Source organism: Peromyscus leucopus, chromosome 19 (assembly GCF_004664715.2).
Source record: "Peromyscus leucopus breed LL Stock chromosome 19, UCI_PerLeu_2.1, whole genome shotgun sequence".
Lineage (NCBI taxonomy): Eukaryota > Metazoa > Chordata > Mammalia > Rodentia > Cricetidae > Peromyscus > Peromyscus leucopus.
The window spans coordinates 49,041,490-49,058,493 of NC_051079.1; the positions used below are offsets into that span (position 1 = coordinate 49,041,490).

The 17,004-nt window shown below is 51.2% G+C and overlaps 1 protein-coding gene and 1 pseudogene across 1 annotated transcript; both read right to left on the bottom strand.

Annotated features, from left to right (window-relative positions):
- Positions 1-1,833: 1,833 nt before the first annotated feature.
- On the bottom strand, positions 1,834-14,808 carry Pcyox1l (prenylcysteine oxidase 1 like). The gene is made up of 6 exons (XM_028890104.2): positions 14,645-14,808; positions 10,440-10,646; positions 9,152-9,326; positions 3,550-3,761; positions 3,186-3,326; positions 1,834-2,719 (listed from the first exon to the last, which is right to left on the bottom strand). Exons 1-6 carry the CDS (start codon positions 14,730-14,732, stop codon positions 2,058-2,060), a joined length of 1,485 nt encoding a protein of 494 aa, XP_028745937.2. The 5' UTR covers positions 14,733-14,808; the 3' UTR covers positions 1,834-2,057.
- Positions 14,809-16,178: 1,370 nt separating this feature from the next.
- LOC114707367 lies at positions 16,179-17,004 on the bottom strand (annotated as a pseudogene).

The window sequence follows — 17,004 nt, forward strand, 5'->3', positions numbered from 1 at the left end:
CCTGTGCTTGGCATATGGCCTCGAATCATTTTACCCAGTAACGTCTTCATTGTTCAGAGTTTTCATTTGTGTTTTTTCTACCTCAACCGAGACTTGTTTTACTGATGTGCCAGTCCTACGGCTTCTGTAATATCCACCACACGCAGGGCACTTGTGCCCTAAAGACTGTCTCTTCCCTGCCATCACCATTGCCTGGTAAACTGTGTGAGCCTAACTGCATGGGAGGCGTTTTTCTGCGCTGTGCTGAACTCAATTCAGGCGAAGCTCCACGTCTGGGTTGTTCTATAAAACTTAGCAGAGGCCTCAGAGAAGTTAGGTTCTCATTGTGAGCTCTCATCTTCCTGGCAGAAGGAAACAGCCAGATCAATCTCAGGACTGTCTGGTGGGCAAGTTTCTGGGCTGGGATCCTCTGGTGGCCATGTTTCCTCTGTGCACCCAAGCCTCTCTCCTAAAGCGCAGCTTAATAAGTCTGAGTGGTTTGTGTGTGTGTGTGTGTGTGTGTGTGTGTGTGTGTGTGTGTTGTGGTGTATGAGTGCGGATGGTGTTGGTGTGTGTGTGTGTATGAGTGCGGATGGGTAGCCCACACTGGCTCCACTCCTCTGTGTGTTCCCTCTGCAGAAACGCACAGGTCCAAAAGAATGAAGACAAGTTTCACTCCAAAAACTGATTTGGGGGTTTGGTGGTGGTGCGGAGACTTGAGCCAGGGGCTTCAGGCATTTCAAATCTATGTCCTCCACTGAGCTATGCCTGTGATCCTCGATATTTATTTTATCTATGTAATGGTTTGGCGGTGTCAAAACCAAGGTCTCACAGATGCTAACTAAGCAAGCGCTCTCCTACTGAACTACATCTCCAGCTCCAATCTACTGATCTTTCCAGGTTACAGAAAAAACCAAGGACAATTCTGTCTACGAAACTAGTGCCAGAGAAAGCACCAGATTAACCTCTGAAGAACTCCACCCCACACCTTCCTTTCCCCTGCTGGGGGAAAGTTCGGGGGTGAGGTAGGACCACCCTCTACCATCCAAGGACTTGCCTCCTTTGCAAGACAGATCCATCACACGACTCCTGTACCCTTACATAAAGAGAATGGCCAATCCTCCAGGGGACTGTCAAAAGCTTCCTTTTTTCCTATAGCTTAGCTTGCTTCCATTTTTTTTTTTTTTTTTTTTTTTTTTTTTTTTTTTTGCCTGCCTGATGGACAGGTAGCCCAGACCGAACAGCAGTGTTCGGGTAAATGTCTTAACAGTCATACACAGTGCTGCTGGGAGGTGTGGAGATGGTCTCGAAAGAAGTTCTGAACTAGAACCCACACCAAATGGCCCGTCCAAATGCTTACATTTTCTGATCTTGCTTTCTCTTTAAATAGCTGGTTGTAAACGTTTTCCTGTAGGCTGTGCATTTGGGGAGTTGGTAATGGAAGACAGAAATGAAAGAAAATTCAGTTCTCTGCTTTATATTCCTTCTCACTGTCATCTGGGCTTCTAGTGAGAAAATGAAGTCGGAAGTAGCTTGGAGGATGAATTTTTATTTCCTCTTGAAAAACAGTAACAATAAACAAAAGCAAACAAACAAACAAAAAAACAAACGAAAAACAAAAACAAAACAAAAAAATACCCCCAAACACTAACTTGAATTTCCTTCCCTTTTCTTAATCTCTCCCTTAAAAAACAGAAAAGGCTGCCAGGTGGTGGTGGTGCACGCCTTTAATCCTAGCACTCAGGAGGCAGAGGCAGGCGAATCTCTGTGAGTTCGAGGCCAGCCTGGTCTACAGAGAGAGAGTTCCAGGACAGCCAAGGATACACAGAGAAATCCTGCCTCCAAAAACCAAAAACCAAAAACCAAAAAAAAAAAAAAAAAAAAAAAAAAAGGCAGCTTCTAAGGATCCTTAGGCAGATAGTGAATCACCTGGACCCACAGGGGGGAACATCTGCTCCATACAGAGGACAGAGAGAGCAGAGCAGCCCACGAATGTGGCTTAGGCGGTGGTCCTATGCTGCTGGGGTGGGCTCCATCTTCAGTGTGGGACAGAGTTCCTGGAGTCTCTCTGGAAACGCTCACAGTTCAGTCTTGACCTTATGGATCAAGTCCTTTTGGTCAATCTTGTCCAGGTCCTGGTACCAGCGGTTATAAGCCAGTAAGGCCACGTTCTTAGCAGCCACAGCCATCATCTCCACGGAGCTAGCCGCCCACTCCAAGGCATTGAGGTAGAAGAGCTGGTCATGGAGCGCGAACTTGGGGGGGCTGCGGCGGGAGCCGTAGAGGGGGTGGGCCTGCCACTCGGCTGTCTGGACTGAGTAATAGGAACGGAAGAGGGTCTTCAGCTCCGTCCGGAGGAGGGGCTTCGGGGACTGCACTCGCCACACTGCTGCTTCCTGGGGCTGCTTCCGCCGGAAGCTGGCTGAGATGTTGACGGGACAGATGTTGTCCAGAGTGCAGAAGAAGCTGGGGAAATCTGTGGTGAGTATGTTGGCGAAGGGGAAAAGCTTAGGGTCGGGGAAACCGAAGTAGGAAGAGTTGAGGTAGCCATGGACCAGGGAGACCACGGTGGGCTGGAAAGAGCCCTGGATGTCGTCAATGGGCGGGGTGAAGCCGTCGAAGGTGATGTTGTGGCTGCTGTTGTCCAGGTGCAGGGGCGTGGCAATGACCACGATGTCGTAGAAGTCAGAGCTGTTGCCTTTGTCACTTTCGTACCCCACCTGGTACAGGGCTTTCCCTTCTAGCAGGAGAGAGAACACAAACGTCCATTTACGCCTTGGCTTTCTACCCACTGACCTCCCTTCCATTTGGGACCCAGCCCTGGGGGTGCAGTGAGGATCTGGTGTCAGGAGCAGCTCGGCTGTCCTTCTTTCCATATTGCTGCTGCTGCTGCTGCGTGAGCACTGGTCTGGATGTTAGAAGGCCTAAGTCCTTCTTCTGGTTCTGCTGCTGACTGGCAGAGGCAAGGATGCCACTCAAATTCTCCGTGGTCAAAGGAATAGCAGGTACACTGAAGGAAGCTTCCTAGCTTCCTAGCTTCTACGCGAACCATGACAGCGCCCTCTAGTGTTGCTGGGCCTTTCCATTGATTTCCTGAGAAATACTTCTCAGCAGGAGGAACCACTAGGGTTGAGGTACAGAAGAGGAAGAGGGAGGAGGGCTGGTTAGGATCGGGATGGGCCTAAACTCCTGTTCCCTTCACTCACCTGTAGTGTGCAGGGTCACAGAGGTCACAGTGGCATGGATCACGCTGGCCTTGGCAAGCTTCAGCAAACCGGAACAAACCAGCTTGTTGCCCCCTTCCACGGACCACAGGTTGCCCTGAGCCCCAGCTAGTGACATGGCTCCTGGGGAAGGTAGGAAAGATCTTGGGCCTTCCTGCCAAGACGAGACTCCTCCCTCCCAACCATGAGCACAGGCAACACACATAAAATACAATGTGATTAAAAAAAGAGAGAGAAAAGGAAGAATGGGGAGGTGGTAGTAAGCCAGAACAAGGTTTTCAGAGGGCCCGGCTCGTTCTGAGTATGTGGGCAGGGTGGACGGGCAGGCTGAGGGCTGTGCACTCACCGGCAAAGGCAGGCATGGATGCTGACTGGCCGTAGTTGGCCCGTAGGACAGCGGAGACAACATCATCAATAAAGCGCTGTGTGACCCCCACCTGGAGCAGGGACTCGGCCACCGAACGCTGGGTCATGTTGACAAAGGTGGTCTCCCCCAGTGAGTAGAGCAGTTCTTCTACGCCCGAGAAGGCGTAGCCATGGGCCTGGTACTTGTAGATCCTAGGAGACACGTGCGACTGGAGTCTTGTGCAGAAAGGCTTGGGGGCTGACCACCCAGCATGAGGTCCTCTAGGCCTGCCACTTTATCCCTTTGGCCTGTTCTGTGGCTACAGTCGGCTTGTCTGTACCTCCTCACTGGTGGCCAGGGACGTGCAGAGATAAAGAAAAATAGGATCCCAAAGTACCTTGCTTCCTAGTGTGGCTAGATGCCAATTACATCACACTTCCCCGCCATGGTGCCGATATGTCTCTGAACATGAGCGGCTTTTTTTTTTTTTTTTTTTTTTTTAAACTAGCATCTAGTCTGTCTTGGCTTCAAAGACCAAGCTGGGCCTGATGGCAATAGCCTCATACCACACCACTGTCCTCCCCTCTGGCTTGATCTGGCAGACTCGCACTTGCTCAGAGCTCCTGTCTGGTCCCTCTACTATTCATGCTGGCCCCAGAACTAGCACAGATGGGAACTACCTGCAGATATATTCTGGACTAGCTGGTCTTTGAACTGCTGTCTTTTCTGGGCTGGTTTTCAACTGGGCCACTAGACAGCAGTGTCCAGAGGGTGGACAGGGATGTGGACTGGAAGAAGACAGGGATGTGGACTGAAAGAAGACAGGAAGAAGACAGGGATGTGGACTGGAAGAGGACAGGGATGTGGACTGGAAGAAGACAGGGATGATGGAAGAGAAGAAGAAGACAGGGATGTGGACTGGAAGACAGGGATGTGGACTGGAAGAGGACAGGGATGTGGACTGGAAGAAGACAGGGATGTGGACTGGAAGAAGACAGGGATGTGGACTGGAAGAAGACAGGGATGTGGGACTGGAAGAAGACAGGAAGAAGACAGGGATGTGGACTGGAAGAGGACAGGGATGTGGACTGGAAGAAGACAGGGATGTGGACTGGAAGAAGACAGGGATGTGGACTGGAAGAAGACAGGGATGTGGACTGGAAGAAGACAGGGATGTGGACTGGAAGAAGACAGGGATGTGGACTGAAAGAAGACAGGAAGAAGACAGGGATGTGGACTGGAAGAAGACAGGAAGAAGACAGGGATGTGGACTGGAAGAAGACAGGGATGTGGACTGAAGAAGACAGGGATGTGGACTGGAAGAAGACAGGGATGTGGACTGGAAAGAAGACAGGGATGTGGACTGGAAGAAGACAGGGATGTGGACTGGAAGAAGACAGGGATGTGGACTGGAAGAAGACAGGAAGAAGACAGGGATGTGGACTGGAAGAAGACAGGGATGTGGACTAGAAGAAGACAGGGATGTGGACTGGAAGAAGACAGGGATGTGGACTGGAAGAAGACAGGGATGTGGACTGAAGAAGACAGGGATGTGGACTGGAAGAAGACAGGGATGTGGGACTGGAAGAAGACAGGGATGTGGACTGGAAGAAGACAGGGATGGGGACTGGAAGAAGACAGGGATGTGGGACTGGAAGAAGACAGGGATGTGGACTGGAAGAGAAGACAGGGATGTGGACTGGAAGAAGACAGGGATGTGGACTGGAAGAAGACAGGGATGTGGACTGGAAGAGGACAGGGATGTGGACTGGAAGAAGACAGGGATGTGGGACTGGAAGAAGACAGGGATGTGGGACTGGAAGAAGACAGGGATGTGGACTGGAAGAAGACAGGGATGTGGACTGGAAGAAGACAGGGATGTGGACTGGAAGAAGACAGGGATGTGGACTGGAAGAAGACAGGGATGTGGACTGGAAGAAGACAGGGATGTGGACTGGAAGAAGACAGGGATGTGGACTGGAAGAAGACAGGAAGAAGACAGGGATGTGGACTGGAAGAAGACAGGGATGTGGACTGGAAGAAGACAGGGATGTGGGACTGGAAGAAGACAGGGATGTGGACTGGAAGAAGACAGGGATGTGGACTGGAAGAGAAGGACAGGGATGTGGACTGGAAGAAGACAGGGATGTGGACTGGAAGAAGACAGGAAGAAGACAGGGATGTGGACTGGAAGAAGACAGGAAGAAGACAGGGATGTGGACTGGAAGAAGACAGGGATGTGGACTGAAGAAGACAGGGATGTGGACTGGAAGAAGACAGGGATGTGGACTGGAAGAAGACAGGGATGTGGACTGGAAGAAGACAGGGATGTGGGACTGGAAGAAGACAGGGATGTGGACTGGAAGAAGACAGGGATGTGGACTGGAAGAAGACAGGAAGAAGACAGGGATGTGGACTGGAAGAAGACAGGGATGTGGACTAGAAGAAGACAGGGATGTGGACTGGAAGAAGACAGGGATGTGGACTGGAAGAAGACAGGGATGTGGACTGGAAGAAGACAGAAGAAGACAGGGATGTGGACTGGAAGAAGACAGGGATGTGGACTGGAAGAAGACAGGGATGTGGACTGGAAGAAGACAGGGATGTGGACTGGAAGAAGACAGGAAGAAGACAGGGATGTGGACTGGAAGAAGACAGGGATGTGGACTAGGAAGAAGACAGGGATGTGGACTGGAAGAAGACAGGACAGGGATGAGGAGGGATGGACTGGAAGAAGACAGGGATGTGGACTGGAAGAAGACAGGGATGTGGACTGGAAGGAAGGGAGACAGGGATGTGGACTGGAAGAGAGGACAGGGATGTGGACTGGAAGAAGACAGGAAGAAGACAGGGATGTGGACTGGAAGAAGACAGGGATGTGGACTGGAAGAAGACAGGAAGAAGACAGGGATGTGGACTGGAGAAGAAGGACAGGGATGTGGACTGGAAGAAGACAGGAAGAAGACAGGATGTGGACTGGAGAAGAAGACAGGGATGTGGACTGGAAGAAGACAGGGATGTGGACTGGAAGAAGACAGGGATGTGGACTGGAAGAAGACAGGGATGTGGACTGGAAGAAGGACAGGGATGTGGATGGGGACTGGAAGAAGACAGGGATGTGGACTGGAAGAAGACAGGGATGTGGACTGGAAGAAGACAGGAAGAAGACAGGGATGTGGACTGGAAGAAGACAGGGATGTGGACTGGAAGAAGACAGGGATGTGGACTGGAAGAAGACAGGGATGTGGACTGGAAGAAGACAGGGATGTGGACTGGAAGAAGACAGGGATGTGGACTGGAAGAAGACAGGGATGTGGACTGGAAAGAAGACAGGGATGTGGACTGGAAGAAGAGACAGGGATGTGGACTGGAAGAAGACAGGGATGTGGACTGGAAGAAGACAGGAAGAAGACAGGGATGTGGACTGGAAGAAGACAGGGATGTGGACTGGAAGAAGACAGGGATGTGGACTGGAAGAAGACAGGGATGTGGACTGGAAGAAGACAGGGATGTGGACTGGAAGAAGACAGGGATGTGGACTGGAAGAAGACAGGGATGTGGACTGGAAGAAGACAGGGATGTGGACTGGAAGAAGACAGGGATGTGGACTGGAAGACAGACAGGATGTGGACTGGAAGAAAACAGGGATGTGGACTGGAAGAAGACAGGGATGTGGACTGGAAGAAGACAGGGATGTGGACTGGAAGAAGACAGGGATGTGGACTGGAAGACAGGGATGTGGACTGGAAGAAGACAGGGATGTGATGGGACTGGAAGGAAAGACAGGGATGTGGACTGGAAGAAGACAGGATGTGGACTGGAAGACAGGAGGTCTGGAAGAAGACAGGGATGTGGACTGGAGGACAGGGATGTAGGACTGGAAAAAGACAGGGATGTGGGACCGGAAGAAGACTGGTAGAACTTACTTCTACAAGAGGAGACGGTCAGCATGGCAGAGCTACTTAAAACCGACAAGAGAGAAAAGCAGAGAGAAGGGGCTGAGTAGGACTGGGTATATAATGGAAGTAGTGCAATCCCAGGAATTTGGATGACGACACAGGAGTATTGTGAGTTTGAGGCCAGTCTGGACTACACAGTGAGACTCTGTGTTAAACAAAGGCAGAAGGGGGGGGGGGCCTGGGTGGTGGGGAGAAGGGTTGTGCAACAGTGTTATGGGCATGGCACGGCTGTGGCACTCACGAACTCACAGCAACTGTAGTTGCCTGCACAAGATGGAGTCATAGGCGGTGAGGGGCTCAAGGGACCCCGACTCACCCAAGGAAGCTAAGGCAGGCCAGGGCTGCTGGAGAAGAGGAAGTCATCATCTTCGATGGCGAGATTCCCATGCTCCAGAGGACAGCTCCACTGTCCAATGCCCATATGAGCAGCCCTGGTTAAACCCAGTGGATGGCAAAGCCAACCAAAATCAGAACGGAAGACCTGACGGTGGGATGGGGCCTCGGTGGGAGTGGAAGGAGCGTAAGAGGGAGGAGGCATGACTGTGACCAGAATGCATTCCGTACATGTGTACAACTATCAAGGGATCAGTTTAAAAGGAAAGAGTACAGAAACTTTGAGGGACGTCTGGAGAACGTAACGGAGACGTGTCACCTCGTAGGGCCTAATCACAGAGCGGGGAGGGAGTGGAAAATGGAAGAAAGCAGAGAAGGGTGCCATGGGACCACACCCGGGCATCTGACACTGAGGAGAGTCTGTGACGGGGGCAGAGGGGCAGCCTCTGCTCAGGAAGCAGGGGGCCTACAGAAGAGGAGTGGCCGGCTGCTTGGCATGTGAGGACAGAGCAGGCGCAGACCACGTGTCCTCTGTCTCTGGAGGTGATAGGGAGGGCCCAGCACCCAAGAGAAAAGAGCTAAGAGAATTGTTCTAGAGCAGGGGTTCTCAACCAGTGGGCCTTGACCCCCCTTCCCAGCTATCCTGTATATCGGATATTTACATAATGATTCACAACAGTAACAAAATTACAGTTATGAAGTAACAACGAAATAACTTTATGGTCTCGGGGTCACCACACCATGAGGAACGGCATCCAAGGGTCACAACAACTAGGAAGGTTGAGAAGCACTGTCCTAGAGGGACAAAGTGGGGACAGAAAGCTTGCAAACGGGTGACCCCAGGCGGCACATGGCCTACATGAATGTTTCATTTGGTTGGGGGGGGGTCACAAAATCAATTGGTGATAGAGACCGAAAAGCTGGAAAATTTCACGACACGATCCCTGGTGGCTGGCCACAGTGGGCTGCTGCAGCTGCTGCCTCCCTCAGATGGCCTCGCTCTTCAGGCTACTCCTCCCCCACCCCCCTCCCCCACCCCCCCACGCCACCCCTGCTCTCTTCCACCCAGGAGTCTCGCTTACTTAACTCCATGTCAGCCTTTGTAAGTGACTGAGTTTGCAACCCATGCATTAAGTAGGAGGAAGGAATAAAGATTAGGGCCCGAAAGCCCGGGACCGAATCGTTCAGGGTCCTTGCGTCTACTCCCTTCAATCTTCTTTCACAATTCCCAATCAATCAGCTCCTTCCTGAGACCTTCTCTGGCCTCCTACCGTCGTCATCGACGTTCTGCAGCTCCGCCCGGCCCCTACCTCATGAACTTCTCCATGACTTCCTCCACCCACATCTGCAGCCTCAGGAAGCTGATGCCGTAGTACCACCAGAGGCGGAAGAGGTTCAGCAGGTACCAGTCGGTTTCCTCCAGCACGAAGTGCTCCCCGCCGAAGATGGCGCTCCTGCCCACCACCTCGCGCCGCTGTCTCAGCCCTGCGGAGACCAGCAGCCCCTCAGCTCCCCTTCACGGCCCCCAGGAGGCCCAGCAGTACTTGAGCTTTTGTACTGGGGCCTTCCTGACGCACACGGCTGGAGCTGTCTGTCTATCTTGTGCTTTTGTGCTTCTTGTCTATAAGTAGCATGCTGATGAATACACTGAGAAAAAAACGTTTGCCCTTCCCAGTGAATAAGAAAATGCACACAGTGTACCATTTTGTATTTCTTTCAACAGGGATTTGCTCAGCCAAGACGGAGGGAAATGCTACCATTCCAGAATATTCAAGGGCTCACAGGGCAGGGCTAGCTTTGATCTGGGTCCCTGAACTCACACTAGCTCCTTCCAGCTTCTCAGCATTCTACAACTCAAAAGAACACTCCACTCATGAATATGTATATGGCCAAGATTTAGTTCCTTCTACCCCGACATAACATATACAACACCCTGCATCCTGGACAGTCCACTGTAGACTTCCATGGCATTCTGTTTCACCCCAAGTACAGAGAGGGTGGGCAGAGAGGGCATTTCAACCTTCTGCTCTGGCAAACCCTGCTGGAGCCAATGAGCTTGCATGTATGCACTTGGCAGATCTACAAGATGTGATCCTACAGGACCACCTTTGAGAACTGGAACTTCTTCAGCAGATGGCATGTGTATTTGGAGTTTAGGTGATGCCGGCTTTGAGCCCCAACTTTACCACGTAAGCAGAAGGATATTAATGATTTGAGCTCCAGCCTCTCTACAGGGAGATCTGTCTCTCATCCTGAAGGCTGACTGGGTTTGAGGAACTGTCCACATACCACCTCGTAGATGGATACCAAGGATCTGGTGGGCAACGGGATGTGGACACTGCTGATATGGTTGCAATAACTAAGAGGCAGTACACTGAAAGGGAAGGACTGGCCTGGGAGTCAAACCTCAGTTCTAATCCCGGCTCTGCAACTAACTCACTGTGTACCTCAGGCAAGTTCTTTCCCCTCTCTGGTCTCAGCTGCTCCATCTGTAAAACGAGGAGATGGAGCTAAGTGACTATCTGACCGTAAGGAACCGGAGGGAGTCTGGGAAGGGCCTGAGGCACCCGGCACCAGACCCCGGCGCTGGACACTCACCTAGCAGCTTGAGGAAGTCCTGCATGTGGAGGCTCAGGGAATGGAAGGAGGCTGCCCCGCTCTCGTAGTTCTGCTTGTTGACGGAGATGGTGGCCAGGCGGCCACCCACAGCCCCTTTCTCATAGACGACAATTTGCACCCGGGGTCCAAAGTGTTGCTGAAGGAAATGGGCCACGGCAGAGCCCCCGATCCCAGCTCCAATAACAGCTGTCAGCAAGGCCAGCAAACAAAGCAGGGAAGGAGAGAAGGCACAATGGGAGAGAGGCTGGTTACTCATGCGCTACCCCGGGCAGAGCGGGGGCTGCTGGTACTTGCACGTCCTCGGCAGGCTTACGGAATTTCAAAGGGGGAGTTCACAGTCCGAGTTTTCAGATGCTCTAAGCCTAACGATCAAAGGCTGCCCTCTCAATCCCCACCCAACACACCTACTGCCATCCTCATCAGACAAAGGAAGACCCTAGCGGCAAGAGAGAAGGAAAGAATCTCAAAATTCAGAATGCTCTTAAAAGAGAATAAATTGAGCCGGGTGATGGTGGTGGTGGTGCACACCTTTGATTCAAGCTCTTGGGAGGCAAAGGCAAGCAGATCTCTCAGCTCGAGGCCAATTTTGTCTACAGAGAACTCTAGGAAAGCCAGGGCTACATAGAGAGACCCTGTCTGAAAAACCAAACCAAAAGACAGACAGACAGAGAAAGAGAGAGAGAGACAGTCACACACACACACACACACACACACACACACACACAGAGAGAGACAGAGACAGAGACAGAGAGAGAGATTATATAAATTGGGCCAATTAGATGGCTCGATGTCAAGCCTATTTCTTGACCTGAGTTTGATCCCTGGAAGTTTGATCACTTCCACGTAGTGGAAGGAGAGACCTGACTCCTGCAAGCTGTTCCCTGATCTTCACACGAGTGCCATGGCATGCGCGCAGCCCCTCTATACATCAATCGATGTTCAAGACTCACACCCTCCATTTTTCTTATTTCAGGGTTAACTGGTGAAAGCAGTTACGGACCTCATGCCCTTCCATTGGTGGGCTGGAAACCATTCCTTTCCTCAATTCAGGACCAACAAACTACAGCCCATAGGCCAGAATCCAAGTACAGGCTTGTTTTACATGTTTTATAGCACATGTCTGTCTTTCTTTGTTTTGAGACAAGGCTTCCCTCTATAGACCAGGCTGGCCTTGAACTCATAGAGATCTGCCTGCCTCTGCCTCCCCAGTGCTGGGATTAAAGGCGTGTGTCACCATGTACAGCAGGCTTTCTTCCTTTTCTTTCTTTCTTTTTTTTGGTTTTTTTGAGACAGGGTTTCTCCGTGTAGCTTTGCGCCTTTCCTGGAACTCACTCTGTAGCCCAGGTTGGCCTCGAACTCACAGAGATTCACCTGGCTCTGCCTCCCGAGTGCTGGGATTAAAGGCATGCACCACCACCGACCGGCCTTTCTTTTCTTTTTTGAGATAGGGTTTCACCATGCTGCTTAGGCTAGCCTTGAACTCCTGGGCTCAAGTGAGTCTCCCTCTCAGCCTCCTGGTGCTGATGACATCCGCCCACAAAGCCACACCCTTTCTTTTACTTACTGTCAGCAGGAAAATACCTTGAAATGGTCTGTAAAACTCAAAATATTTACTCTTTGGCCCTTTACAGGCCTTTTGGTCGAAGTCCAACCTACCACCTGATGCCGCTAGGAACCACTGTCTAGACGGATAGTTGTCAACAAATATCGCTGAGGGAGGAGAGTGAACTAGTTATGAAACCCTTGGGCTGGGCTATTGCCTTATGTGCAATTCTGTCTGCCCAACACCCGAAACACTGCTTTCCTCTCACTGACAGCCCAGTATTCCCCTCCAGCCAGGCAAGAAGATAAAGACTTCTCCAGTCCCCAAGGAGAAATCCCCAGGCTGTCTTTAGCACAGCTTGCCAGAGACACCTTCTAAGGAGAGACAGGTGTCTGTTTCTCATGCATGTTCCAGCAGCTCACTCTGCCTTTGCCACACCATATTCAAATGGCTTGAGGACAGAGAGGAAGCAGGATTATGCTGTCCCCAGACCCTCGCAGATAACAAAGTCCAGGAGATATCTATTGCACGTTGAAATAACCAACACCTTTTTCTCAGTACTTAAGAATCACTTCCAGGAATATCCTTCACTTTTTTTCTCAACCACTCTGCTCTCTTCCCCTCCTCTTCCTCTGGAGAGTCCCAAACTACCTATTTTCTCCAAACAAATTGACATTGCAAGGTCTGGAGGTGCCACATTCAGCCCCCACTCCCCCAGGCTATAAGGAAGATGGCACATCACTGTGAGCAGGCTTATGGAACATACAGAACAGACACTGCTCTGTGCCCTATAAGATGTGCCAAGGCTCTGAGACGAACCAAGGAGGGTGTTGGTTCCCAGGAGCCTAAGCAGCCAATGGGCGGAGACTCATGCACAATCAGCTAAAACAATCCATAACCAAGCAAGACAAGAGGCTTTCAGGGAGTCCTGAGAAGGAAGCAACAGATACACACTTCGCAGAGAGAACGCATTTGAGCGGGACCCTAGAGAAAAACCTGCATGCCAGTGAGAGAACGAACAGCATGGGCAGGGCCTCGAGGGGGACTCGAAAGGGTCCTCTGGCCTCTCAGAAGCACTGAGATAGGATCCCGATGGAGCCCAAGGACTGTGACCTTTAACAGGAAGCACTTTGTCCTCCTTCCTAGTCCAGTCCAAACCACCAAGGGGGATGAAGGCTTTCAGGAAAGCTAAAGGGCAGCTTGTCATCGATCGGGAAGACTTGGGGGGAGGTGTGTCTGGGGACAAGCTGGAAGAAAGTAGGCTGCGAGCTATGGAATCACCATTTGGTTCTAATGGGGGGGAGTCCTTGCTGCCTCTCCCCAAGAAAAAGTACTGCACATCCCTGGTCCCTGCCTGCCCAACTCTTCCCTATCCTTCCAAGCCTGCTCTAAGTCAACCTTCATTAGGCCTCCTCTTAATACTGGAGCCCCCAGGATTCTCTCTTGCGTGGACTCTTAGTCATAAATCAATTTCCAGTATGTTCTCTCGGCCTTAACCCTCTGCGGCCTGTTGTAGCTTTCTTACACAATTAAGCTTTAGCACTGTACTGGCCCTGACAAATCAATGTTCTCTCAGATGTCCCAAGGCACTCCTGACAACTGGAGTCCATGGAGGCAGTCTAGTGGAATTATTTACTCTGCCCTCCCCACAACTAGGAACTCAGCATTTCTGGTTGTGGGAATTCGTGTGCAAAGAGATTTGAGAACCTTTGAGTCATGCAGAGTTAAAACAAAACAAAGGAAAAAAAAAAGTCGTGTACACACATGGAACCAGGGAGTGACTACACAATTGTGTATTTAGTGAGGTGTCCTGGTGCCTGCAATTTATTTTGAAGTGCACCAAAATGTGAATAGTGTCAGTAGCAAATAGCAGAATGGGTGCTGGGCACATGGATGAGATTGTAAAATTCTTTCAACTTTGCTGTATGTCTGAATAACTTCGGAATAAAATGTTGGGGTGAAACCACACAAATAATAATAAAGAAAAATGACTGCCATTAAGAGTTCTCCATACTGGGCTGCGGGGCTGTGCAGCAGAATGCTTGTCTAGCAAGCCAGAGAGGGAAAGAAAAGAAGTCCTCACTCTGTCACTCAGCAAATCGACCCCCAGCAAGCTATTGTTCTATCCCGCGGAAGGAACTACCTTCTACAGACCGGAAGTTCTGGTTAGATGTTACTTCTAGGAAGCCTTCTTAGAGCCCGCGGAACCTGCCAAACCTCCAGACACGGAACTTTCTCATCCCAGGAAAGGACCTGGCGTCCTGAAGGAGCCACAGCCATAGCCTGCTGCCACACACGGGGCCGTCAGCCGACCCCTGCGAACGCCACCGCCCAGCTCCCGTCTTGTTACCCGAGAGCTTCTCCAGAAGCAAATGCTCCGTGACCATGCGGACAGCTGTCAGTGGCTATTCCTGCCCGGGCCTCCTCCTTCCCAGGTGGTCCTCTCCCCGTGACCACGCCACCCTCCCCATCAGCACCTCCCCTGTGCACTCTCCTTCCGCGCCCACCGGCTCCTAGCCTCTCCTGCATCCAGCTCCTCCCCCGAGCCGTCCTCCCCTGCCCTCCCCCGCCCCCCGGTCATCTGCAAAGCCTCTTCCCTCCCGTGCCCCTCAGTGAGCACCCCACCACATCCTTCCCGCACCGATTTTTCCGGGCGGGGCGTCTCCGCCTGCAGCGGCGGCGGTGAGAAGCGTGGCCAGCATGGCGAGCAGCGGGGCAGCGCGGGCCATGGCGGGTGGTGACCGGGCTGCACGCTGCGGATCCCCGCTCGCGGTTGGCGCTCGACTGCGCGCCCCGCCCTGGCGTCCCACTGGCCGGCTGGCCTTGCAGCCGGGTCGGTCCCAGCCTTTCATTGGTCGAGCAACCGTCCCTCTGCAGTACGAGATCTCCATTAGCTACATCTGTCTCAGGGAGGGCTCCGTCATTGGCAGCGTCCCTGTCCCTCCTCCCTGGATGCGGGTCCTTCATTGGCTGGCTCATTCTGCTCAGGCGCAGGTGTGCGCGTCTTTGGAGTTCAACATCAGGACCAGGGCCCAGTGAGGAGATGCACAAGAAGGGAGTTCAATCACAGTTACCAGCTTTGTGATGTGCCTTCTTGGTGTCTGTTTCCAGGGGGCGCAGAATATCTAGGCTCGCCTTTCTAGGTTGTGATGATCACGTGAGATGACGGAGGGGAAATCCCTTTGGGGGCTTGTTAGTCCCTCAAAGTGCTGTGAATTGCTGACCGAGCTGGCAACCCGCTTAATCAAGCGCTTCCTTGTAGAAGTGCTGAAACAAGCACGTTTGTGTTGGATTCTTCGTTTTGGTTTTGGTTTCGCTTCCAGTCTCTCCTTCTTCCACCTGCCCTCTACCGTCTCTCCCTTCCTTTGTTTTTACTTATTATTTGTTTACTTATTTAGACTCTAGGTCTCATGTAGTTTTGGCTGGCCTGGCCCTCATTAAGCAGTCGGGGATGATCTTGAACTCCTGATCCTCCTGCCTCCACCTCTCAAATGCTAGCATTATGTACATTCTTGCCCCCCCCCTACTTTTGAAGACAGGGTGCCACTTGGTAACCCAGGCTGGCTAGAACTCATGGTGATTCTCAGGCTCTCTGTTGCTGAGATTGCAGGTCTGAGGCACCATGCTTCTTATTTTAAAATTGATGAGTTTGCCTGCGTGTCTGCATGTGCTGTCCTCCAAGGTCAGAAGAGGGCATTGGATCCCCTGGAGCCAGACTTACTACACATGGATGTGAACCACCACGTGGATGCTGGGAACTGAACCTGGGTCCCTGATGTGCAAGAGGAACAGATGTTCTTAACCGCCAAACCATCTCTAACCATCTCTTCAGCCTCTCTTCCATATTTTAAACAAGCATTTACTTATCATTTTGTGTCAGATATTCTATGTGCTGGCCACTTACAGTGGTGGTTTTTGTTTTGTTTTTATGGTGAAAAAGTATATTTAGAATTAGCCACCTGGGGCTGGAGAGATGGCTCAGAGGTTAAGAGCACCAACTGCTCTTCCAGAGGTCCTGAGTTCAATTCCCAGCAACCACATGGTGGCTCACAACCATCTGTAATGAGATCTGGTGCCCTCTTCTGGGGTGTAGGAATATATGCAGACAGAATATTGTATGCATAATAAATAAATAAATCTTTAAAAAAAAAAAGAATTGGCCACGTGGACTCAGTTTAGATGATCCCAGTTTTGTTGGCAACATCCAGAGCATCATAGTCAGGAGCCAACCGAAAGTACACCTTCTTCTCTCGTCAGGCCATATGAGGATGTTGATGTAGCTAGAATTTTCCTGCCTTGCCCACAGTCAGGACAAATCTCTGTCACCCACCAGTTCCACAGCCGCTCAGACCCAACCAAGTAAACAGAGACTTATTGCTTACAAGCTGTATGGCCATGGTAGGCTTCTTGCTAATTGTTCTTATAGCTTAAATTAATCCATTTCCATAAATCTATACCTTGCCATGTGGCTCATGGCTTACCAGCATCTTCACATGCTGCTTGTCATGGCAGCGGCTGGCAGTGTCTCTCTCTCTGCCTTCCTGTTCCAGTTCTCCTCTCTGTTAGTCCCACCTATACTTCCTGCCTGGCCACTGGCCAATCAGTGTTTTATTTATTGACCAATGAGAGCAATTTAACATACAGACCATCCCACAGCATGTTGACTTTGGCCACATCAATGTCATAGTTTCTTTACAGTCTGTTTGATCTGGTGATTGTTGGCCTTGACATCCACAATGAGCACAAGTGTGTTGTTGTCTTCTATCTTCTTCATGGCTGACTCAGTGGTCAGGGGGAATTTGATGATGGCATAGTGGCCAAGCTTGTTTCTCCTGGGCGCTCTCTTTCGAGGATATTTGGTCTGCCTCCGGAACTCAGCGTCTTGGGCTTCATTTTGTGGCTGTGGATGCCTCTCAGTACTGCCTTCTTGGCTTTCAAAGCTTTTGCTTTGGCTTCGGCTTTGGGAGGGGTAGGAGCTTCCTTTTTTGCTTTCAGCACCAT

Coding starts and splice junctions, on each gene's coding strand:
- Pcyox1l (XM_028890104.2), bottom strand. CDS start 14,732: ATGGCCCGCGCTGCCCCGCTGCTCGCCATGCTGGCCACGCTTCTCACC. Junction 10,647..14,644: donor CGCCCCGCCCGGAAAAATCG/GTGCGGGAAGGA, acceptor CCTTGCTGACAG/CTGTTATTGGAGCTGGGATC. Junction 3,762..9,151: donor GTCATGGAGAAGTTCATGAG/GTAGGGGCCGGG, acceptor CGTGTCTCCTAG/GATCTACAAGTACCAGGCCC.